Raw genomic sequence first — 25528 nt, 5'->3', positions numbered from 1 at the left:
ATTATTATTTTTATCACAATAAAATCTTTTTCATTTTTTAAAAATTTCCACTTCCTTCCTGACCAAAAAATGGAACAAGAAAGCTGTGCTTACTTTGATAGCACATTTGATAGAAATGGAGTTTTCCTTCTCCTCTCCTAACTCTTACTGAAATTATGCAGTGTCCTTGAAGTGTCCCAATTGCTGGTATTCTCTGCTTCTAATGCACAGCCAAGAGTGCCAGCACCCACATTCACCCCCAGGGGAGAACTCTAAGCAGGCAGCAGTGCTGGGTCATCTCATGGTTACAGGGCTAGAAGTCCTCACATTAGCAGCTGGAGGAGTTTTCTCCTTCACACTGAAAATGCATTCAGTACATAGGGCCAGGGAAACATGGCATGAAATAGGAAAAAGAAGTGCACGGATGTCAAGTGTTTCAACATATGGGAGTTTTATTTTCTCTGTGGGTGAACCTATATGTATTGACAGTCAGATCTACTTATAGGTGCCTGAGTCTTTTCAATTTCCTTTTCTAAGGACAGAAAGTTGTATCTTTCATTGCAGTCTTCATGGTGTTTCAGACATCCCATTCATAGCTTTATGTATTTCGTAGATATAAGAGGTTTGTGAAAATCTCCATTAGGGAAATGTGAATTTCTTGTACAAGCATGTGAGAATTTTTCTGATTCCATTTATTGCATATGAATAATGAAAATCTCATGGAGTTATTGGAATTGCATCCATTTGACATTGTTGAAATACCTGCTATGTATAAGATACTAAGTTCCACACCTAAAGAAACTGACAAAATGAAAGACACTTTTAGGAAGAATGGGTTAGTGGTAGAAATGTGGAGTTGTAAATCTAGGTTGTTTGAAATTTTTTTTAAGAACAACAACCTTTGGATTTTTAAAAGAGGCAATTAAAAAGTTAAAGGTAATAAAGAGTTATGATACAAGTTCTTTTTCCTCAAGACTTTTAAACAGTCTTTACCTAAGTATATTTTAAAACAATTGTACTCTTCTATGAGTGGCCCTTTTTTGCCCCCCTCCCCATATATAGTTAAGCTTCATTAATCCAAACATCTGTCTTTCAAATTTATAATAATTTACATTTATACTATTTTTTAAAGAATTTTGAGCAAACTGTTAAACATTTCCTAAAACAATGTTTACACTATTAACTATTTAGTAGCATGACCTTTTCTAACACAAAACATTTCTTCAGTTTCATTATGTAGTCATTAAAGTAGAATTGGCAAAACTATTTTTGTGATTAATTGGAATGATGTATATAAAAACAAATGTTAAATTTTTTATTTAGTCTATTTAAAATGATCATAAACTAATAAAATTTTCTTTTATTGGTATATTGTATCTAAGAAAATAAAAAGTACGCTATTAACTTCTTCAGTGGTGTTGACTAGTCATTTTGAATATGTAAAAGACAATCTTTTAATAAACAGCTTCTCCAGAATTTATAATTACTAATGATTAGACTATAATTTTTAAGTACTTCTGAGATGGTTTTCATGGGTCTGAACTAAATCCACAGTGGCTTACTTATACTGTTTATATATTTATGGACTGGGTATTTGGAACATGGTATCAAATCACTATGTCCAAAAAATGCAAGAAAAGGTAATAGTATCTAAAATTATGAAAGCAAAGTAAAATTACAAAAATCTGCAATGTTGCAAAGAATAAATATCTATGAGAGAACACATGAAACATAGAAATTACACCGGAATTGGTTCAACTGTCAGAATAGGTTGGTGGTGTTGAAGTATCCATGACCTGGAGGTCTTTATCCTTCGCATAGATAAAATGTTTAATCTGAAAAATTCACAGTGTTCATTCAACACTATGCTAAGAAAACCAAGACAGCCGGAAATATAGAGACTGTTAATGAGTGACACCAAGAATAAACTATTGATTTGTTGACCCTATAGAATTGGAATTTCTCACCATTCCTGAAACTCTATAAACAGGTGTGTGAATTGAGGTAACATAGTGAATGCTGTTGACCATTTTATATTCTAAAGCTGATTTTGACTTTCTAAAAGCACACTGCATCTGACGATTCTACTGAAAGTCTCAAAGATATTTGTCCAATAATAGATGAATGAGTGGTTAAATAAATTATAGTATATCCAAATGGTGAAATAGTATGCAGCTATTAAAAGGTATGTTATAGGATTAAATTTATTGATATGACAGAATGTTTATGATCTATTACCAAATGTAAAAAAGGCACAAACCTGTGTGGTATGTCACCTTTACCATATATCACTGTACAAACTCAGTTCCTCCACTCCACACCCCCCCAACATGCGTGCATGCGCACACACGCTCACACACACCCCAAAAAGACTGTAACGGACTTATCCTTTATTTCTGGGTGATAGGATTATGAGTGATTTCTTTTCTTATTTCTGTATTTTTAAAGTTTGCATTGAACAGGAATTTTATTTGTGACTGGATAAAGATATTATTAGTTAATTATATATGTAAATGAAAGTACAGATATTTTATTCTTCTGGTTATTCAGTATATGAGATTATTCTTTGTTAATACTGAATGTATAGTTCTTACTATACATGATAAAATGAAAAACATAATGGATGTTAAAGATAGGCAAATCTTGAGAAGACTATCCTTCACTTTTCAGATAGGGAAAAATCAGCAAGCATTTGAGCAGAAAAAAAAAAAAAAACAGGTTGTTGGGACATTTACTCATATACTGAAAATAAATGTACTGTATCCCTCATATAACCAAGGTACCTATATTTTAAACATACTACACTTACTCTTCCTTACATGTTCTGTTCTTCAGAATAAATGCTATTTAACATGTCCTTTCCCAGTAATTTTGTCCTTGTAAAATATTTCATATGTAGAATTTGACTTTTATTTAATGATATCAATGTGAAAACATAAGAGAAGGACTTCAGCTGCATAAAGAGAATTAAGTTCTACATTGAGTAAATGATAGGAGTCTTATAGCTGAAATCGTAAAGAAGAAGACTGTAGTAAATCTCTATTGTGTTAATTACTCTGTTAAAGTATTTAAATTATTATTTGAAATCCAGTGAAACACAATGAAAAATATATTTTCTTTTGACTTTGAATTATGATCATGTCCTGGGATATATGTCTTTTCCAATTATTTTCTACCTTTGTAGGACAAAGGAAATTAACAAATTCAAAATCTGGCAAAGAAGAAATTCATTCTCCTTCCCAAACCAAGAAAAGTTTACATAGTGAACCCTGTGCTATCTTACTCAATTTAAGTTAGCAGTATATCGGGCTTTTTGGTACAATGTTTACTTCTTTTGCCAAACTGCATCTCATTATTTTACAGCCATTTTGTCACAGATATTCCCTTTTTGGACATAAGCCAATACCAGAAAAATGCGTTGCCCTATATATGATTGGCAAGTTCATAGGGCTGTACAAAAATCACTCTCAGAAATAGTCATTCAACAAAAATTTGTTGAGGTTTACTATGTGCGAGGCACCATTCTCCATGGGGGATACATCAGAAAACAAACTAATGAGAATCCCTCTCTCATGGAACTGGCGTTCTAATGCAGCAGTGCCCAACAACTTTCTGGGAAGAGAGAAATGTTCCATATCTGCACTGTCATATGCAGTAGCTCTCGTACTTTGAGCACCTTTGAGCACTTGAAATGTGGCTAGTGTGACTGAGGAATCGAATTTTTAACTTTATTCATTTTAATTTAAATAACCACATGTGGCAAAGGGCTACTATATTGGACAGTGCAGTTACAGTGGTTGAGATACAGAAAAAAGAAAAATAAGTAAATATATATGTCAAATGGTGAGTTGTAATTTGGAGACAAATATCTTTCCACACTGAATGTCACATTTTTGAATTTTAATATCTTTTCTACTGATATTGCCTTTTTACAGGAAAAAAAAAATGACAGTGCTATTGTTAGCAGGACCTCAATGTGTCAAGCATCTTAGATCCAAATGCCAGCAAAGCCCAGCAATGTATGACTTTGAGCAAGTCACTTAACCTTTCTGGGCCTTGCTTTTCTTACAGGTAAAATGAGAGTGGACTCCTGTATTTCTAAAATCCCTTCTAGTTCCAAAATTTCATAATTATTTCGTTCTACTTCATTTCATGTAATTGAGGGGGCCCATTAAAAAAATTTGGTAGGTCAAAATTGTTAACTGAATTATATCATAAAGGCATAGATAAATTCACTATTTTTTAATCATCATTGAGTGTTTAGTCTCTGTGAGTAGATTATATACATATAATGGTATTCAAGGAAATACATACCAGAATCTTAAGATCCTAGAGGGGCTCACCATTGGAATCATATGATGAATCTTCTGTAAACTAAATGATTTTTTGTGCAGCAAGAAATTCCTTTGTTGAATTATTAATTAGTTTAAAATACTTAATAACATTTTATGTTATTTCATTTATTTTAAATCCTAGGATTTAAGGCTTATCTTTTAGAACTTTTGGAATATGTTGATCTGATTTGAAGTCCTGGCTCTACTACTTACAGATAGTATAACCATGGACAAATTAACAAACTTACTTCTGTATTAAATCTCAGTTTCTCATCATCAGAAAGGATTTATAATAACAACCTCATGGGATTGTTGTAAGCATTGAGGGAAATAAATATAAAATGCTTAGCACAATTCCTGGCACAGATGTACTGGCTCACAAGTATATATTTTTGTTGATATTATGTTTGTTATTATTAAGCATTCTCATCATTAGTGTCAATTTCCCTGTCAGAATGAAGATCTTTTATAGAACAAAAAATGTGTGCCAAAATTTGTGACTAGTTAAACAATTCTCAATGGAATACACTTAACATGTTGACAAATATGAGAATATATATTGACCCACAAGATGTATAAATCTGTTTATTTTTCCTGATATTAAAGGTTTAAAGAATCTAGTGATCGTGCTCTTTTGATGCACAAAACCATCATCTGGTCATCCTGGGACTGATCAAAATGTTTTAAAAGTTAGAGATTTGACTTACCAAAAAACAAACACTGGCAATGAAAGAGTTAAATTTGGGTAAAGACACTCATTTTGAAAGACAACTTGACATTGATCAAGATTTCTATAGGATTATGCTATATTTTTAAGTGATAGTAGCAGAAAGACTTGTCAATTGTTCTGATGTTCCAAGATAAACAAGAAAAAGTAAAATTTTGAAGAAAATGGTTTCCAGTGATAAAACATGGTGTCACCAATGAGATTTAGAAATTCACAATCAGAGTATAAAACTTGAACCACTTAGAGACTTTAAAAAAAAGGAAGAACTTCAAACTCACAATTGAAGATAATGTTTAGTCATACATTTTCACTCCTCCTCCTAATTCACTTCTTTATAACTTTTGACACTGTTGACCATTTCTTTCTTCTGGAAACTCCCCCTCATGCATTCTGAAATGTTGGTCCTGGTCCCCTGGCTAATATCATACCTATTCAGTTTGTTTCCTTTCCTACCTCTTTTTGGTATTTTAAGAAAATTCTATCTTTGATTCTTTGACCTTTTTTCTTCTCACTTCTAGAAATCTAGTCCATTCTTAAGATTTTGTCACTGATGATTCCTAAAATTGTCCAATGAAAACTCTTTGTTTTACTCCTTCGATAAATATTTGTTACTCTGAGCCAAAAAGGCACAGGTAGGTTTCACTGTCTGAACTTACAGTCTGTTGGGTATACAGACAAGAAAGCAAGCCATGATCATATATAAGTTCTATAAAAGTGAGGTATAAGAATCTAGCACCAACATTCGAATTATACGGGTCCCAGAAGAAGAGAAAAAGAAAGGGACTGAGAAAATATTTGAAGAGATTATAGTTGAAAACTTCCCTAATATGGGACGGAAATAGTTAATCAAGTCCAGGAAGTACAGAGAGTCCCATACAGGATAAATCCAAGGAGAAACACGCCAAGACACATATTAATCAAACTATCAAAAATTAAGTACAAACAAAAAATATTAAAAGCAGCAAGGGAAAAACAACAAATAACACACAAGGGAATCCCCATAAGGTTAACAGCTGATCTTTCAGCAGAAACTCTGCAAGCCAGAAGGGAGTGGCAGGACATATTTAAAGTGATGAAGGAGAAAAACCTACAACTAAGATTACTCTACCCAGCAAGGATCTCATTCAGATTTGATGGAGAAATTAAAACCTTTACAGACAAGCAAAAGCTAAGAGAATTCAGCACCACCAAACCCACTTTACAACAAATGCTTAAAGGAACTTCTCTAGGCAGGAAACACAAGAGAAGGAAAAGACCTACAATAACAACCCCAAAACAATTAAGAAAATGGTAATAGGAACATACATATCAATAATTGCCTTAAATGTAAATGGATTAAAGGCTCCAACCAAAGACATAGACTGGCTGAATGGATACAAAAACAAGACCTGTATATATGCTGTCTACAAGAGACCCACTTCAGACCTAGGGACACATACAGACTGAAAGTGAGGGGATGGAAAAAGATATTCCATACACATGGAAATCAAAAGAAAGCTGGGCTAGCAATTCTCATATCAGACAAAATAGACTTTAAAACAAAGACTATTACAGGAGACAAGGACACTACGTAATGATCAAGGGATGGATCCAAGAAGAAGATATAACAATTGTAAGTATTTATGCACCCAACATAGGAGCACCTCAATACATAAGGCAAATGCTAACAGCCATAAAAGGGGAAATTGACAGTAACACAATCATAGTAGGGGACTTTAACACCCCACTTTCACCAATGGACAGATCATCCAAAATGAAAGTAAATAAGGAAACACAAGCTTTAAATGATACATTAAACAAGATGGACTTAATTGATATTTATAGGACATTCCATCCAAAAACAACAGAATACACATTCTTCTCAAGTGTTCATGGAACATTCTCCAGGATAGATCATATCTTGGGTCACAAATCAAGCCTTGGTAAATTTAAGAAAATTGAAATCATATCAAGTATCTTTTCTGACCACAGTGCTATGATACTGGATATCAAATCTGTAAAAAATACAAACACATGGAGACTAAACAATACACTAAATAACCAAGAGATCACTGAAGAAATCAAAGAGGAAATCAAAAACTACCTAGAAACAAATGACAATTAGAACACGATGACCCAAAACCTATGGGATGCAGCAAAAGCAGTTCTAAGAGGGAAGTTTATAGCAATACAAGCCTACCTTAAGAAACAAGAAACATCTCAAATAAACAACGTAACTTTACACCTAAAGCAATCAGAGAAAGAAGAACAAAAAACCCCAAAGTTAGCAGAAGGAAAGAAATCATAAAGATCAGATCAGAAATAAATGAAAAAGAAATGAAGGAAACGATAGCAAAGATCAATAAAACTAAAAGCTGGTTCTTTGAGAAGATAAACAAAATTGATAAACCATTAGCCAGACTCATCAGGAAAAAAAGGGAGAAGACTCAAATCAATAGAATTAGAAATGAAAAAGGAGAAGTAACAACTGACACTGCAGAAATACAAAGGATCATGAGAGATTACTACAAGCAACTATATGCCAATAAAATGGACAACCTGGAAGAAATGGACAAATTCTTAGAAATGCACAACCTTCTGAGACTGAACCAGAAAGAAATGGAAAGTATGAACAGACCAATCCCAAGCACTGAAATTGAAACTGTGATTAAAAATCTTCCAACAAACAAAAGCCCAGGACCAGATGGCTTCACAGGCGAATTCTAACAAACATTTAGAGAAGAGCTAACACCTATCCTGCTCAAACTCTTCCAAAATATAGCAGAGGGAGGAACACTCCCAAACTCATTCTACGAGGCCATCATCACCCTGATACCAAAACCAGAGAAAGATGTCACAAAGAAAGAAAACTACAGGCCAATATCACTGATGAACATAGATGCAAAAATCCTCAACAAAATACTAGCAAACAGAATCCAACAGCACATTAAAAGGATCATACACCATGATCAAGTGGGGTTTATCCCAGGAATGCAAGGATTCTTCAATATATGCCAATCAATCAATGTGATACACCATATTAACAAATTGAAGGAGAAAAACCATATGATCATCTCAATAGATGCAGAGAAAGCTTTTGACAAAATTCAACACCAATTTATGATAAAAACCCTCCAAAAAGTAGGCATAGAGGGAACTTTCCTCAACATAATAAAGGCCATATGTGACAAACCCACAGCCAACATTGTCCTCAGTGGTGAAAAACTGAAACCATTTCCACTAAGATCAGGAACAAGACAAGGTTGCCCACTCTCACCACTATTATTCAACATAGTTTTGGAAGTTTTAGCCACAGCAGTAAGAGAAGAAAAAGAAATTAAAGGAATCCAAATAGGAAAAGAAGAAGTAAAGCTGACACTGTTTGCAGATGGCATGATATTATATATAGAGAATCCTAAGGATGCTACCAGAAAACTACTAGAGCAAATCAGTGAATTTGGTAAGGTAGCAGGATACAAAATGCACAGAAATCTCTTGCATTCCTATCCACTAATAATGAAAAATCTCAAAGTGAAATTAAGAAAACACTCCCATTTACCATTGCAACAAAAAGAATAAAATATCTAGGAATAAACCTACCTAAGGAGACAAAAGACCTGTATGCAGAAAATTATAAGACACTGATGAAAGAGATTAAAGATGATACAAATAGATGGAGGGATATACCATGTTCTTGGATTGGTAGAATCAACATTGTGAAAGTGACTGTACTACCCAAAGCACACTACAGATTCAATGCAATCCCTATCAAACTACCACTGGCATTTTTCACAGACCTAGAACAAAAAATTTCACAATTTGTATGGAAACACAAAAGACCCCGAATAGCCAAAGCAATCTTGAGAAAGAAAAACGGAGCTGGAGGAATCAGGCTGCCTGACTTCAGACTATACTACAAAGCTACAGTAATCAAGACAGTGTGGTACTGGCACAAAAACAGAAATATAGATCAATGGAACAGGATAGCAAGCCCAGAGATAAACCCATGCACATATGGTCACCTTATCTTTGATAAAGGAGGCAAGAATATACAGTGGGGAGAAGACAGCCTCTTCAATAAGTGGTGCTGGGAAAACTAGACAGCTACATGTAGAAGAATGAAATTAGAACGCTCCCTAACACCATAACCAAAAATAAACTCAAAATGGATTAAAGACCTAAATGTAAGGCCAGACACTATAAAACTCTTAGAGGAAAACATAGGCAGAACACGCTATGACATAAATCACGGCAAGATCCTTTTTGACCCACCTCCTAGAGAAATGGAAATAAAAACAAAAATAAACAAATGGGACCTAATGAAACTTAAAAGCTTTTGCACAGCGAAGGAAACCATAAACAAGACGAAAAGACAACCCTCAGAATGGGAGAAAATATTTGCAAATGAAGCAGCTGACAAAGGATTAATCTCCAAAATTTACAAGCAGCTCATACAGCTCAATATCAAAATACAAACAACCCAATCCAAAAATGGGCAGAAGACCTAAATAGACATTTCTCCAAAGAAGATATACAGATTGCCAACAAACACATGAAAGAATGCTCAACATCATTAATCATTAGAGAAATGCAAATCAAAACTACAATGAGATATCATCTCACACCGGTCCGAATGGCCATCATCAAAAAATCTACAAACAATAAATGCTGGAGAGGGTGTGGAGAAAAGGGAACCCTCTTGCAGTGTTGGTGAGAATGTAAATTGATACAGCCACTATGGAGAACAGTACGGAGGTTCCTTAAAAAACTAAAAATAGAACTACCATACCACCCAGCAATCCCATTACTGGGCATATACCCTGAGAAAACCATAATTCAAAAAGAGTCATGTACCACAATGTTCATTGCAGCTCTATTTACAATAGCCAGGACATGGAAGCAACCTAAGTGTCCATCAACAGATGAATGGATAAAGATGGGGCACATATATACTATGGAATATTATTCAGCCATGAAAAGAAACGAAATTGAGTTATTTGTAGTGAGGTGGATGGACCTAGAGTCTGTCATACAGAGTGGAGTAAGTCAGAAAGAGAAAAACCAATACCGTATGCTAACACATATATATGAAATCTAAAAAAAAAAAAAGGTCATGAAGAACCTAGGGGCATGACGGGAATAAAGACACAGACCTACTAGAGAATGGAATTGAGGATATGGGGAGGGGGAAGGGTAAGCTGGGACAAAGTGAGAGAGTGGCATGGACATATATACACTACCAAACGTAAAATAGATAGCTAGTGGGAAGCAGCCGCATAGCACAGGGAGATCAGCTCGGTGCTTTGTGACCACCTAGAGGGGTGGGGTAGGGAGGGTGGGAGGGAGGGAGACGCAAGAGGGAAGAGATATGGGGACATATTTATATGTATAACTGATTCACTTTGTTATAAAGCAGAAACTAACACACCATTGTAAAGCAACTATACTCCAATAAAGATGTTTAAAAAAAAATCTATAAAAGCACATAAGAAGCCCTTACCTCCCCTGCATGCCAAGATATTCAGGGAGGCAGGGTGGAGTCATACGGTAGTGCCACATATGGTATTAAAGATAATTAAAGATAAAGATAATTTAATTAAAGATAATGAAAGCCAGGTTTCTCACTGTTGGAGAAAATACTTACAAACAGAAGAAGGAAGAAGACTGAAAATAATCCTGAGGTTTTGGATTGGAATTGGACGTGTTCGATTGGTGTTAGAGAGTATGGATTTATGGTATGTGTATGTACCATACACACACACACACACACACACACAGATAGATATAAAATTAGTCATAAATTTATGTGTGCACATATACACATAGATTTTCAAGTGCAGCATTTACTGAGAGAGCCAAAAGGCAATGTACTCAACTAAGAAGGAGCACTTTGAGAACCCAGATCTTGGTGCCTAAATGCTGTCCTCCACTGGAAGGAATCGGGGCCCTTTGGAGAAAGGTCTGATTCCAGAGCTAGGCCAGGAAAACTATGAAACGAACCAGGAACATCTCATACCAGTAAGGAAATGCTCAAAATATGATGGAAATGTTTCAAAAGGACAATAGAGCCAGCTTGAAGAGCCTCCCACTGGCCAGATCTTGCATAATTTAAATACTAAAATGAATGATGACAGTAAATAGTTTATAACCCTTTGATTAGAATAGGAATCCGTAAGTGTCAATGTATCAATCAGTAAGAAGGGAAAACTGTTCCTTACAATGCAATGCCAACTAATAAGCATAGAAAGAATGATACACATGCAGTGTTTCCATTTGGCAACTGTCATAGTGCTTAGGAGGTGTCAGTGGATGCTAAGGCTGATAAAGGATTGATGAGGAATGGGATATTGACAGTCTTGGAATAGCTCTAATATTGAATGTAACCAATTACAAAGGGGAAAAATAATGATCTAGTGTTGTAGGACCTGGCAGACACCAACAGAATGAGATGATAAGGTTAACATCAACAGTAGTGGGATGAGTCAACATCATGTACCCTCTGATGTGATACATTGAGAAGAGTATAGCATCAGTTCTGCAGTATTCCTAAGAAAATAAGACCTGAGTCTGGGTCATGAAGAGACATCAGAGGATCATCTTGTAGAATTTAAGACTCATTCTCCAAAACTGTTCAGGCTGTGATAGAAAAAGCCTAAGGAAAGACCTGGGAGAGCATGAAGAGACATGACAACTAAATGCAACATGTGTTCTATGAGATCCTGGTCCCAGAAAGCAAAAAGAAACATTGTTGAGACAGGTGGCAAAATTTAAATGATGTCTGTGTGTTTTGGATGGTAGTGTTGTATCAATGGATTTCCTGACTTGAAAAGTTGTGTTGTGGTTATGTAGGAGAATATCCTTGCTTAGGGAACTAAACTCTGTGGTACTTAGAAGTGAAGAGGCATAATGTCTGCAGCTTGCTCTCAAGTGGCAGATATGGTGAAATGTTAACTGTTGGGCAGTCAGTGTCAGGGTATATGGGAATCCTTTGTACTGTCTGTGCAATTTTTCTGTAAGTTTGAAATTTTAAAAAATATATTTATATTTTAAAGCATATAGAAGGAGAATTTATGCCAAACTGGGATTATATGGAAGAATTTTGTTAGGAAATGATCCCTAAACCGAGATCTAAAATATGTCAGAATAAGCACTTAAGGGTCTGTGACCTCCTAGAGAGGCAAGAAAGTTTAGTTTTAGTTTGTGTTTAGTTTTGTTTTATTTTGCTTTTAATGGTTGGCATTTAGATATTGTTGACTGAGTACATGAATTGAAAAAACTGAAAGGAGTTTGGTATAACTGGAAGTTGGAATGTCAGCTTGGCAGTAGCAAGAAATTAGGCTGGAAGGGTAGCAGGAAATAGGTCATTTAGTAGGAGATCAATAAATTGGCATTGAGTGTGCTTGTAAACAAACAAAAAAAATCAAAGGATTACAAAAATGGCTTGAAAAATGGCAGCTCTCTACTGCATCCCAATGATAACAATTACCGAAACAGTTCTGGTCTGGATAAATAAATTATTTAATATCAAATTTCCTTTGAAATATTTGAAATTTTAAACTAATTAAATGAGATATTCCTGCTTTTAAGTTAAATTAGTGAACCTTTATAGAAATTCTTGCCAGTTGTCAGGATTATGTGTATATATGTATACATACATGCTTCATAAGATCAGTATGTTTAAATCATTTATAGTTTGGTCCAGCTCTAAGTGCTTCTCAGATGACTATTAGAAACTTACAATTCAGTATGTATCCACTATTGCACCCCTGCATAAAATATACCCTATCTGTTAATCGGCACCTTTTTCAGTTCTAGTTCTCTTTTTCCATTCAGCCAAATTGTTTGAACTTAATTGGAGTATTATTTTTCTAAATAGTTTCTTAGGGAAAATATGACTACCCAAAACAATATTCATTGGCCCCTTGGCATTTTAGTTCTGCTCCTATTATAATCCCCAATGAGTAAAATAATCTATAGAAATCGCTTACATTTAAGAAGCAAAATTAATTTACCCTTAGTAAATTAATTTCGGGGAAAGGCATTATATATACTTCTCAGGAAGAAATAGGACAATTTTTGCCTAGATTTTGTTCCCAACAATACCAATTTTCTTTGCCTGAAAACTGGGCAAAGTAGGATCATTTTAAAACAAAGAAATTATACTGGGTGTACAGACTTATAAAATTCATAAATGAGTGTGAAATATAAGAAATCTTGTGTGGACACTGGTGGCAGAAGTACTAGGTACTCATTGACATGAACTGTCCTGGAGGCCGCCATTTTGATGCCAAAACTGGGCCCGACCCAACAGCCTGAAGGCTCCAGTGCTGGGACGCCTCACGCCAAACAACCAACAGGGCAGGAACACAGCCCCACCCATCAGCACACAGACTGCCTAAAGTCGTCTTGAGCCAACAGCCACCTCTAAACACACCCCTTGACATGACCCTGCCCACCAGAAGGACAAGACCCAGCTGCACCCACCAGTGGGCAGGCAACAGTCTCTCCCACCAGGAAGCCTGCACTAGCCTCTTAGACCAGCCTCGTCCACCAGGGGACAGACACCAGAGGGAAGAGGAACTATAATTCTGCAGCCTGTGGGATTGCAAACACAGAAAGTTAGACAAAATGAGATGGCAGAGGAATATGTCCCTGATGAAGGAACAAGATAAAACTACAGAACAACTAAGTGGAGTGGATATAGGAAATCTACCCCAAAATGAATTCAGAGTAATGATGATAAAGATGATCCAAAATCTCAGAAAAAGAATGGAAGCACAGATCAAGAAGATACAAGAAATGTTAACAAAGAGCTAGAAAATGTAAAGAACAAACAGAGATGAACAATACAATAAGTGAAATGAAAAATACACTAGAAGGAATTAATAGCAGAATGAGGCAGAGGAACATATGAGTGAGCTGGAGGACAGAATGGTGGAAATCACTGCTGCAGAACAGAATAAAGAAAAAAGAATGAAAAGAAATGAAGGCGGGGAGGGATCGATTGGGAGTTTGGGATTGACACACTGCTGTATTTAAAATAAAATGCCTTGCCATAAATTAAAAAAAAAAAATGACAGTCTAAGAGACAGCTAGGACAATATTGAACACACCAACATTCACATTATAGGAGTCCCAGAAGGAGAAGAGAGAGAGAAAGGGCCTGAGGAGATATTTGAAGAGATAATAGCTGAAAACTTCCCTAACATGGGAAAGGAAATAGTCACCCAACTCCAGGAAGTGCAGAGTCCCATAGAGGATAAACCCAAGGAGGAACATGCTGAGACACATATTAATCAAATTGACAAAAATTAAAGACAGAGAAAATATTAAAAGCAACAAGGGAAAAGCAACAGATAACATACAAGGAATCCCCATAAGGTTGTCAGCTGATTTTTCAGCAGAAACTCTGCAGGCCAGAAGGGAATAGCACAATGTATTTAAAGTGATGAAAGGGAAAAACCTAAAACCAAGAATACTCTACCCTGCAAGGCTCTCCATCACATTTGACAGAGAACTCAAAAGCTTTACAGACAAGCAAAAGGTAAGAGAATTCAGCACCACCAAATACTACAATGTACAAATACTAAAGGAAATTCTCTAGGTGAAAAAGAAAAGCCCACAACTAGAAACAAGAAAATTATGAATGGGAAAGTTTATCAGTAAAGGCAAACATACAGTAAAGGTAGGAAATCATCCACACACAAATATGATATCAAAACCAGCAATCACGAGAAGAGTACAAATGCAGGATATTGGAAATGCATTTGAAATTAAGAGATCGTGAACTTAAAACAATCTTGTATATGTATAGACTTCTATATCAAAACCTCATGGTAACCTCAAACCAAAAATCTGCAACAGATATACACACAAAAAAGAAAAAGGAATCCAAACACAACATTAAAGATAGTCATCAGATCACAAGAGAAGAGAACAAAAGTGGAAGGGAATAAAAAGACCTACAAAAACAAATCCAAAACAATTAACAAAATGGCAATAAGAACATACATATCAGTAATTACCGTAAATATAAATGGATTAATGCTCCAACCAAAACACATTGACTAGCTGAATGGATACAGAAACAAGATCTGTATATATGCTGTCTACAGGACACCCACTTCAGATCTAGGGACACATACAGAATGAAAGTGAGGGGATGGAAAAGGTATTCCATGCAAATGGAAATAAAAAGAAAGCTGGAGTAGCAATACTAATATCAGACAAAACAGACTTTAAAATAAAGACTATTACAAGAGACAAAGAAGGACACTACGTAATGATCAAGGGATCAATCCAAGAAGAAGATGTAACAATTGTAAATATACATACACCCAACATAGGAGCACCTCAATATATAAGGCAAACACTAACAGCCATAAAAGGAGAAATTGACAGTAACACAATAATAGTGGGGGACTTTAACACCCCACTTTCATCAATGGACAGATCATCCAGACGGAAAATCAGTAAGGAAATCCAGGCTTTAAATGACACATTAGACCAGATGGACTTAATTGATATTTACGCATTCCATCTGAAAGCAGCAGAATATACATTCTTCTCAAGTGCACATGGAATATTCTCCAGGATAGATCACATGCTTGTCCATAAAGCAAGCCTTGGTAAATTTAAGAAAATTGAACTCATATCAAGCATCTTTTCCAACCACAATGCTATGATGTTAGGAGTCAGCAGCAAGAAAAAAACTAAAAAACAAAACACGTGGAGGCTAAACAATGTGCTGTCAAACAACCAATGGATCACAGAAGAAATCAAAGAGGAAATTTAGAAGTTCCAAGAGGCAAATGAAAACAATACAACGATCCAAAACCTATGCGACACAGCAAAAGCAATTCTAAGAGGGAAGTTTATAGCAATACAGTCTTAACCTCAGGAAACAAGAAAAACCTCAAATAAACAACCTAAGCTTACAAACAAAATCCAAAGTTCCTAGAAGGAAAGAAATATAAAGATCAGAGGGACTTCCCTGGTGGTGCAGTGGTTAGGAATCCGCCTGCCAATGCAGGGGACACAGGTTCAATCCCTGGCCTGGGAAGATCCCACATGCCACAGAGCAGCTAAGACTGTGCACCACAACTACTGAGCCTGTGCTCTAGAGCCCGTGAGCCACAACTACTGAGCCCGCATGCCACAGTTACTGAAGCCCGTGCGCCTAGAGCCCATGCTCTGCAACAAGAGAAGCCACCACAATGAGAAGCCCGTGCACCGCAACAAACAGTAGCCCCTGCTCACCGCAACTAGAGAAAGCCCGTGCACAGCAATGAAGACCCAACACAGCCAAAAATAAATAAAATTAATTGAAAAAAAAAGATCAGAGCAGAAATAAATGAAATAGAGACAAAGAAAACAATAGAAAAGATCAATGAAACTAAAAGCTGTTTCTTTGAAAAGATAAACAAAATTGATACACCTTTAGCCAGACTCATCAAGAAAAAAAGGGAGAGGGCTCAAATCAATAAAATAAGAAATGAAAAAGGAGAAGTTACCACAGACACCACAGAAATACAACGGATCATAAGAGACTACTGCAAGCAACTATATGACACTAAAATGCCTAGAAGATTTGGACGAATTCTTAGAAAGGTACAATCTCCCAAAACTGAACCAGGAAGAAACAGAAAATATGAACAGACCAATCACAAGCACTGAAATTGAAACTGTGATTTAAAAATTCCCAACAAACAAAAGTCCAGGACCAGAAGGCTTCACAGGCAAATCCTATCAAACATTTAGAGAAGAGTTAACACCTATCCTTCTGAAACTATTGCAAAAAATTGCAGAGGAAGGAACACTTCCAAACTCATTCAGTGAGGCCACCATCACCCTGATACTAAAACCAGACTAAGATACCACAAAAAAAGAAAATGACAGGCCAATATCACTGATGACCATAGGTGCAAAAAATCCTCAACAGAATACTAGCAAACTGAATCCAACAATACATGAAAAAGATCATACACCATGATCAAATGGGATTTATCCCGGGGATGCAAGGAGTTTTCAATATCTGCAAATCAATCAGTGTGATGACCACATCAACAAATTGAAGAATAAAAACCACATGATCGGACTTCTCTAGTGGTGCAGTGGTTAAGAATCCACCTGCCAATGCAGGGAACACGGGTTCAAGCCCTGGTCTGGGAAGATCCCACGTGCCGCGGAGCAACTAAGCCCATGCACCACAACTGCTGAACCTGCGCTCTAGAGCCCACAAGCCACAACTACTGAGCCCATGTGCCACAACTACTGAAGCCCACGTGCCTAGAGACCATGCTCTGCAACAAGAGAAGCCACCGCAATGAGAAGCCTGCGTACCGCAATGAAGAGTAGCCCCCACTCGCCACAACTAGAGAAAAGCCCACGTGCAGCAGTGAAGACCCAATGCAGCCAAAAATAATTAATTAATTAATTAATTAATTTAAAAAAGAAACATATGATCATCTCAATTGATGCAGAAAAAGCTTTTGACAAAATTCAACACCGTTTATGATAAAAACTCTCCAGAAAGTGGACATAGAGAAAATATACCACAACATAGTAAAGGCCATATATGACAAACCCACAGGTAACATCATACTCAATAGTGAAAAGCTGAAAGCATTTCCTCTAAGATCAGGAACAAGACAAGGATGTCCACTCGTGACACTTTTATTCAACATAGTTTTGGAAGTCCTAGCCACTGCAATCAGAGAAGAAGAATAAACAAAAGGAATCCAAGTTGGAAAAGAAGTAAAACTGTCACTGTTTGTAGATGACATGATACTATACATAGAAAATCCTAAAGATGCTACCAGAAAACTACTAGAGCTCATCAATGAATTCACTAAAGTTGCAGGATATAAAATTAATACACAGAAATCTGTTGCATTTCTATACACTAAAAACAAAAGATCATAAAGAGAAATTAAGGAAATAATCCCATTTACCATTAAATCAAAAAGAATAAAATACCTAGGAATAAACCTACCTAAGGAAGCAAAACACCTGTACTGTGAAAACTATAAGACGGAACAAACAGATGGAAAGGTATATATGCCATGTTCTTGGATTGGAAGAATCAATGTTGTCAAAATGACTGCACTACCCAAGGCAACCTACTGATTAGGTGCAATTCCTATCAAATTACCAAGGGCATTTTTTGCAGATTTAGAACAAAAAATCTTAAAATTTGTATGGAAACCCAAAAGAACCTGAATAGCCAAAGCAACCTTGAGAAAGAAAAGTAGAGCTGGAGGAATCAGGTTCCCTGACTTCAGACTATACTACAAAGCTACAGTAATCAAGACAGTATGGTACTGACACAAAGACAGAAAAATAGATCAATGGAACAGGATAGAAAACACAGTCTCTTCAATAAGAGGTGCTGGGAAAACTGGACAGCTACATGTAAAAGAATAAAATTAGAACATTCTCTAACACCATGCACAAAAATAAACTCAAAATGGATTAAAGACCTAGATGTAAGATGGGATACTATAAAATTCTTAAAGGAAAACATAAGCAGAACACTCTTTGACATAAATTGCAGCAAAATCTTTTTGCATCCAACTCCTAGAGTAATGAAAATAAAAACAAAAAGAAACAAATGCGACCTAGTTAAACTTAAAAGCTTTTGCAGGGCTTCCCTGGTGGCACAGTGGGCTTCCCTGGTGGCGCAGCGGTTGAGAATCTGCCTGCCAATGCAGGGGACACGGGTTCGAGCCCTGGTCTGGGAAGATCCCACATGCCGCGGAGCAACTAGGCCCGTGAGCCACAACTACTGAGCCTGCCCGTCTGGAGCCTGTGCTCCGCAACGAGAGGCCGCGATAGTGAGAGGCCCGTGCACCGCGATGAAGAGTGGCCCTTGCTTGCCGCAACTAGAGAAAGCCCTCGCACAGAAACGAAGACCCAACACAACCAAAAATAAATTAATTAATTAACTAAAAAAACCATTATGGTGACCCATCTTTAAAAAAAAAAAAAAAAAAAAGCTTTTGCACAGCAAAGGAAACCATAAACAAAACGAAAAGACAACCCACAGAAAGGGAGAAAATATTTGCAAATGATGTGACCAGCAAGGGATTAATCTCCAAAATATAGAAACAGCTCATGCAGCTCAATATCAAAACAAACAACCAATTAAAAAATGGACAGATCTAAATAGACATTTCTCCAAAGAAGACATACAGATGGCCAAGAGGCACATGAAAACATGCTAAACATTGCTAATTATTAGAGAAATGCAAATCAAAACTACAATGAGGTATCAACTCACATCAGTCAGAATGGCCATCATCAAAAAGTCTACAAACAATAAATGCTGGAGAGGGTGTGGAGAAAAGGGAACTCTCCTACACTATTGGTGGGAATGTAAATTGGTACAGCCACTATGGAGAACACTGTGGAGGTTCCTCATAAAACTAAAAATAGAGCTACCATATGATCCTGCAATCCCACTCCTGAGCATATATCTGGAAAAAACCATACTTAGAAAAGATACATGCACCCCAGTGTTCATTGCAGCACTATTTACAGTAGCCAAGACATGGAAGCAACCTAAACATCGATCAACAGATGAATGGATAAAGAAAATGTAGTACATATATATAGTGGACTCTTACTCAGCCATAAAAAATGAATGAAATAATGCCATTTGCAGCAACATGGATAGACCTAGAGATTCTCATTCTAAGTGAAGTAAGTCAGAGAAAGACAAATATCATATGATATCACTTATATGTGGTATCTTAAAAAATGATACAAATTAACTTATTTACAAACAGGAACAGACTCACGGACTTAGAAAACAAACTTATGGTTACCAAAGGGGAAAGCTGTGGGGGAGGGATAAATTAGTAGGTTGGGGTTAACATATACACACTACTATATATAAAATGATAATCAGCAAGGACCTACTGTATAGCACAGGGAACTCTACTCAATATTCTGTAACCACCTATATGGGAAAAGAATTTGAAAAAGAATAGATACATGTATACTTATAACTAAATCACTTTGCTGCACACCTGAAACTAACACAACATTGTAAATCAAATATATTCCAATAGAAAAAAAATACATCTTGAAAAAAAACATCTTGTGAAATACTCAGATGCACTCTGTAATTGTTACAGCACTTATTTTATAGTTACAATATTGCTTTTTATTTTGTTTTACTAAATATGCTAGGCTCTTGGAGGTGTCCCAGGAAGTCAGCCATTACTTCCCAGTGGAATGGACCCAACTCGACAACAAGGTGACTACTTTAAAGTAAAAGTGAAATTGATGTGCAAAATCTCAAAGGAAATCCTGTATTTTTTAAGGAAGGTTTTATTTGTACAGATATTCCATAATTATATCAGTTGCATTTTTACAGGTAACGTGGCCAAGTAATTATCTTTTTAGCTAACTCTTAATTATGTGTGATAGTGAGGGCAGTGATAACATAAGGAACAGAATAATTAAATATCTGGAATCTGTATTTTAACTAGTAACTTCTAAAACCTCTTATATAACTTCAAACAAGTGAGACTCAAAGTGATTATATCACTTGTGATTTTCTCTGCCTTTTTCAGATAGAGAGGTTAGTCCACCAGAAAGATAAGCAGGAGGAAAGAGGATGCTATGCAATAAGTAACTTACTTGGTAGTTTAACAAACCCAATAATCAGAGCTGTTTAGGTACCACAAATATGTATGGCTCTATTATACTATTCCAAGAGAAAAAAAAAGGAGCAAATGGTGTGAGAGATGTAATTCAACACAGAATAGGAAGAACATTTCAATTTCAAGACATTAATGGAGAGTGTGGGTAGGTAGTGATAAGAGGTAGAAAACTGGCCGTGGAAGCCAAGATGAGGCGATGTCAATAACACAGTCCTTAGTAAATAAGATGTGACACCAGGCAGAGAGGAGGCTATAGCCTCCAGTTTAGCACTCATGCTCATTACATTGCTAATATCGTCATACTTTTTTTCCTTTTAGGACATCCAAATATGGGTGGGCCAATGCAGAGAATGACGCCTCCAAGAGGAATGGTGCCCTTAGGACCACAGGTAAATAAATAATCAGTGCAGGAAGCTAGAGGCTGAGTTTTTTGCCTTCATCTTATACAAACAAACTATATTATTTGCTGGCTTCTAGTATGTACATTAAAGGCTTAATAACATGGTTGTTAGTCTCCTGAGGACATATCTATGACATGTCCAAATTGATGTAACAACAAACCATATTTTAACAGGTGCTACACATATGCCTTTGGTACATTGGAGAAAAAACATTGTGTAGAAATACATTATAGTAATTATTATTAAAAATAACTATTACCCTTTTGTTAGTTATATTGAGGAAATATGAAAAATTATAGTAATTATTATAAAAGATAACTAAGATAAGTTAAATAAAACCTAGTTGACTGAATTAAATAGAATAAGCAGCATAAAATATATTTCTAAATCTTTTAAAGAATGCCATTGACTATTATATACTACCATATTTCTTTACAGAATATGAAAGCAATAGAGAACCATTTAGAAATAAACATTAAAATGGGTCTTACTGAACACGCATAATACTATCAGTATACATTAGATGTTAGCCTACTTCCGTATCACAATTTCCCAGAAGTACACACCAAGATTGAACCTATTCAGCTATTGATGACGTTTTTAAGTATGCTGCTCCAGGATATCACTTATTTTAGCTAAAACATCCCTCTGTCTCTCTTGGGAAAACTGCATGGGGTAGAAACTAATTTTGTAATGTTATATTTCAAAGAAACTAATCCAGAATTCAGAATTTTAAATTTCTTCCTCAAAGGTCAGAGGTTAGTGTATCATAACATTGGTTAAAAGAATGAATTGATTTACTTCCTTTATTCTTTCCAAGAACAGTCTTTATAAGTGACAGTTTTAGGAGCTTGTTTCATGTATCTGCTTTAAAAATGTTAAGTATTTTGTTGTGTACCCAAAGGAGTCAGAGAATTAAGAATCCAACACCCATTGGTCTTAAGCTTTTTTCAGCTTAAGACCAATGTAGTGAAGAGGGATAGTAATTATCTATTGGAATAATTGAATTCCTAGAAGAAATATATATAATTTGATTCTCAGGTAAATGTGACTTAGACCAAGGAGTTTCTACCAACATGTAATAATATACAGTTGACCCTTGAATAACATGGGAGTTAGGGGCACCAAACCACTGCGTAGTCGAAAATCCATGTGTATAACTTTTGACTCCCTAAAACTTAACTAATAGCCTACTGTTAACTGGAAGCCTTACCGATAACATACGTAGTCAATTAATACATGTTTTATATATTGTATGTATTATATACTGTATTCTTACAATAAGGTAAGCTAGAGAAAAGAAAATGTTATTATGGAAATCATAAGAAAATACATTTACAGTACTGCACTATATTTTTCGATACCATGAGTTTATATCATCTGTTTATAAGGTGAATCATCTGTCAGTATCTTCATCAATGTTGTCTTAAATGATACAAAACACTGTAGATATTACATATATTTCTAACACAAGACATCAAAAATGAAAAGATAATGTGAAAAAAATTCCTATTTATTTACAGGTATAACAATTCATGCATTGATAACAAAGAAGCAGCAATATGATAGCTTTATGGTAAACTAGCGTAATAATCAATGATTGCTTCATCGTAGCCTATCCTATACACTAATGGATGAATCATTATAACATTTTTATGGCATACAGTATTACAGTCATATTCACAATACAGTACTGTAAACATTGTTACATTTTTTTAAACCACTTACATGTGATGATAGGCTGATACATAGTTTCTCCAGTTGGGGTTGCGGGGTGGGAGGAGAGAGAGAGAGAAAGAGGGAGAGAGAGAGAGAGGCACATACTGTATAGTAATGTAGCTCTTTGAAAGCAAAATCATAAAACAGTAAGAAAACACATTATTAATTTTATATTACATACCACTCCCCTTATACTTATATAAGGATAGACTTATGTCTACATGTATTTTATGCGTTCATGACATACCTAACTTTTTGTTAATATTTTAGATATTTCTAGGCTATGCGGTTCATCTGCAAGTTTTTTCGAATTGTCACAAATCTACAAAAAATTTTCCAATAATATATTTATTGAAAAAAATCCACGTATAAGTGGACTGGAACAGTTCAAACCCATGTTGTTCAAGGGTCAACTGTATATATAAACTGTATTGGGACATGAAGCACAAATTTTTCAGGGATACCATATTACATGATAAGAAAAAGTGTTATGTAAATGTGGGATCCTCAAAGTCAGAAAAAACCCATTTCTTTTATTTAGGCTCAGTTATTTTCTATGTATTTTCTTAAGATCTTATAAAACCCTAATTTAGATATTTAAATTATTTTTTCCTATTTCTACTCATGTTAGGGATGATGATTTTTATGACCAACCATCATTAATCTATTAATAGCAATTAGAATGTATAAGATCTGTAGGATATTTCACTGACTGAATATACTTTTAGTCTTTAATGAGCTAAGCCAACCAGTTTAGCTATATACAACTTGAAGGATTTTTTTTCTCAAAAGATTTTCATAACAGATGCATTTTAAATATGCATCAAAAGTTGATGCCTATAATTTATTCTTCATTCAGTTCTCTTACTTTTCAGCTAGCTGCTCTTTGAGTTTTTGTTATTCCAGACCAGTATTTTCAATACTTTTAAAAATTAGAGTCTGATTTGAGTCAGTTTTGCAGTGTTTGAAAGATGAACCAATGCTCACCTAAGCTGTATGAATACTTAGATCTCATTTGAAAATACAGAAGTAAAAAGCATATTGGTCTTTATATTTTATAAATACCTAGCCAAATATGTATGTGTTTTGTGTTATAAGTAAATTACGACAGAAAGTAAGAAAACATTTCTGGGGAGTAATCGCTTATTGAAGAGTTTAATTAAGTTTATCATATAAGTATGAATTCTTTTCATTTTCACACCCAAAGAGAGTAGTTTATTTCTTCCATTTGGATTAATATCATTGCTATCTATTTCTTTATAATTTGGAGGAAGTAAAGTGTTTTGGTATGAATTTACCTCAGAAACCAGAAATACCTACAAAAACTTTTTAAAATCACAGTATATAAGTATAAAAGGTTAAAGGAAATTATTTATAAATATCATGTACTTAAATGAAAATAGGAATCATATTCATATGAATGGTACAATAGGTAAAAAGTGAAGTAAAATTATTTGAATTAAGGGATTCTTGTAAGGTATTTACTCATAACACCTGGTATATGTAACATGGATTATAAACTGTGAGCTTTATAATAAAAGTTAGCTGTGTTTCTTAAAAGTTAATAGAAAAACAACTCTCATGACAGATATTTAATCCTATGGATGCTACTCAAGAACAGAATGTGTCTGCTTTTTTTGTATCCGAATTATAGAAACAGTCTCTGGAATATTGTTTCTAGCTTTATGCAAAACAAAATACACATCTCCTTTGTATCATAGACATTATTTCCACAATTTTTTCAGCTTAAGACCAATGTGGTGAAGAGGGACAGTAGTTATCTATTGGAATAATTGAATTCCTAGAAGAAATATATATAATTTGATTCTCAGACAATGCTGATGTAGGCAAAGTGCACACCTAGAACATAGTAAATATGTGATTAAAACCTACTGCATGGATGAAGAAATAAAACTTTGCTCCAAATTCTGGCATATTTTTTCCACCCCTTAATCTATTTTAAATCTATGTTCAGTAGTAATACATGATTTTTAGATTGATAACAGTATCCTTTCAATAGAAAAGCAGAATTATCTGCTTAATCAAGAAAAATGTCTTCCCTAATGCCATATTTGAAGTAATTTTTCTACTTGGCTTTTATAATAAGATATACTTAGCTTGTCTGTGTTCTTAGGCTCAGCAGGTACCATATGATTAACAGAAAAATTCAACAAGACTGTCCAACTATTTCTAATTCCTCTAGAAATCTGAAGGGTAAATGAGTTATATACAAGTAGGAACATATCATGATTTCCAAATCAAATACTTGGGGTGGAGAAATAGTGAGATGGAAATATATGATAGGCTCTCATGTAAAGAGAGAGTAAACTAATTCTGTATTTTCAAATCTAAGATGGGAAGTGGAATTTAGCTCAGTATAGGGAAGAACTTTCTAGACATGAAACTGCCCAATCATGGAAAAACTCTTTATAAACTTTCCAAGCAGAGTCTGAACAGCCCTTTTGTCAGGAGCGTTGCATTGGGAGAGAGATTAAAGCAGATGGAATTGTATAGTTGCCATCAGCTTTAAAATTCAGTGATTCTAAATTAGCTCTTCACATTCTGCCTTTGTTACCAGTTAGAAAGCTAGTTGTTATTCTTTCTTATCTTCCTGTTCTCTATATGCTTCAGATTCTTCACAAAATGAAAATATTTTGTAAGTCTATCAAAATATGTGTTGGATAATTTCTTACTCATTTCCTATGACACTTGTGCACT

At 35.1% G+C, this 25528-nt stretch overlaps 1 protein-coding gene across 5 annotated transcripts in view; it reads left to right on the top strand.

The window, feature by feature from the left end:
- The window catches only part of SSBP2 (single stranded DNA binding protein 2), a 296079-nt gene that overhangs the window by 227836 nt on the left and 42715 nt on the right, over window positions 1–25528 (top strand). For all 5 annotated transcript variants that reach the window (XM_061187967.1, XM_061187965.1, XM_061187964.1 and 2 more), the window contains 2 exons: window positions 20215–20281; window positions 21009–21079. In XM_061187967.1, coding sequence (XP_061043950.1) covers window positions 20215–20281; window positions 21009–21079 — 138 coding nt within the window. The remainder of the gene's footprint in view (window positions 1–20214; window positions 20282–21008; window positions 21080–25528) is intronic.

Source organism: Eubalaena glacialis, chromosome 4 (assembly GCF_028564815.1).
Source record: "Eubalaena glacialis isolate mEubGla1 chromosome 4, mEubGla1.1.hap2.+ XY, whole genome shotgun sequence".
Lineage (NCBI taxonomy): Eukaryota > Metazoa > Chordata > Mammalia > Artiodactyla > Balaenidae > Eubalaena > Eubalaena glacialis.
Note: the sequence above shows the minus strand (reverse complement) of the source record. Positions and strands in the feature narration are given on the sequence as shown.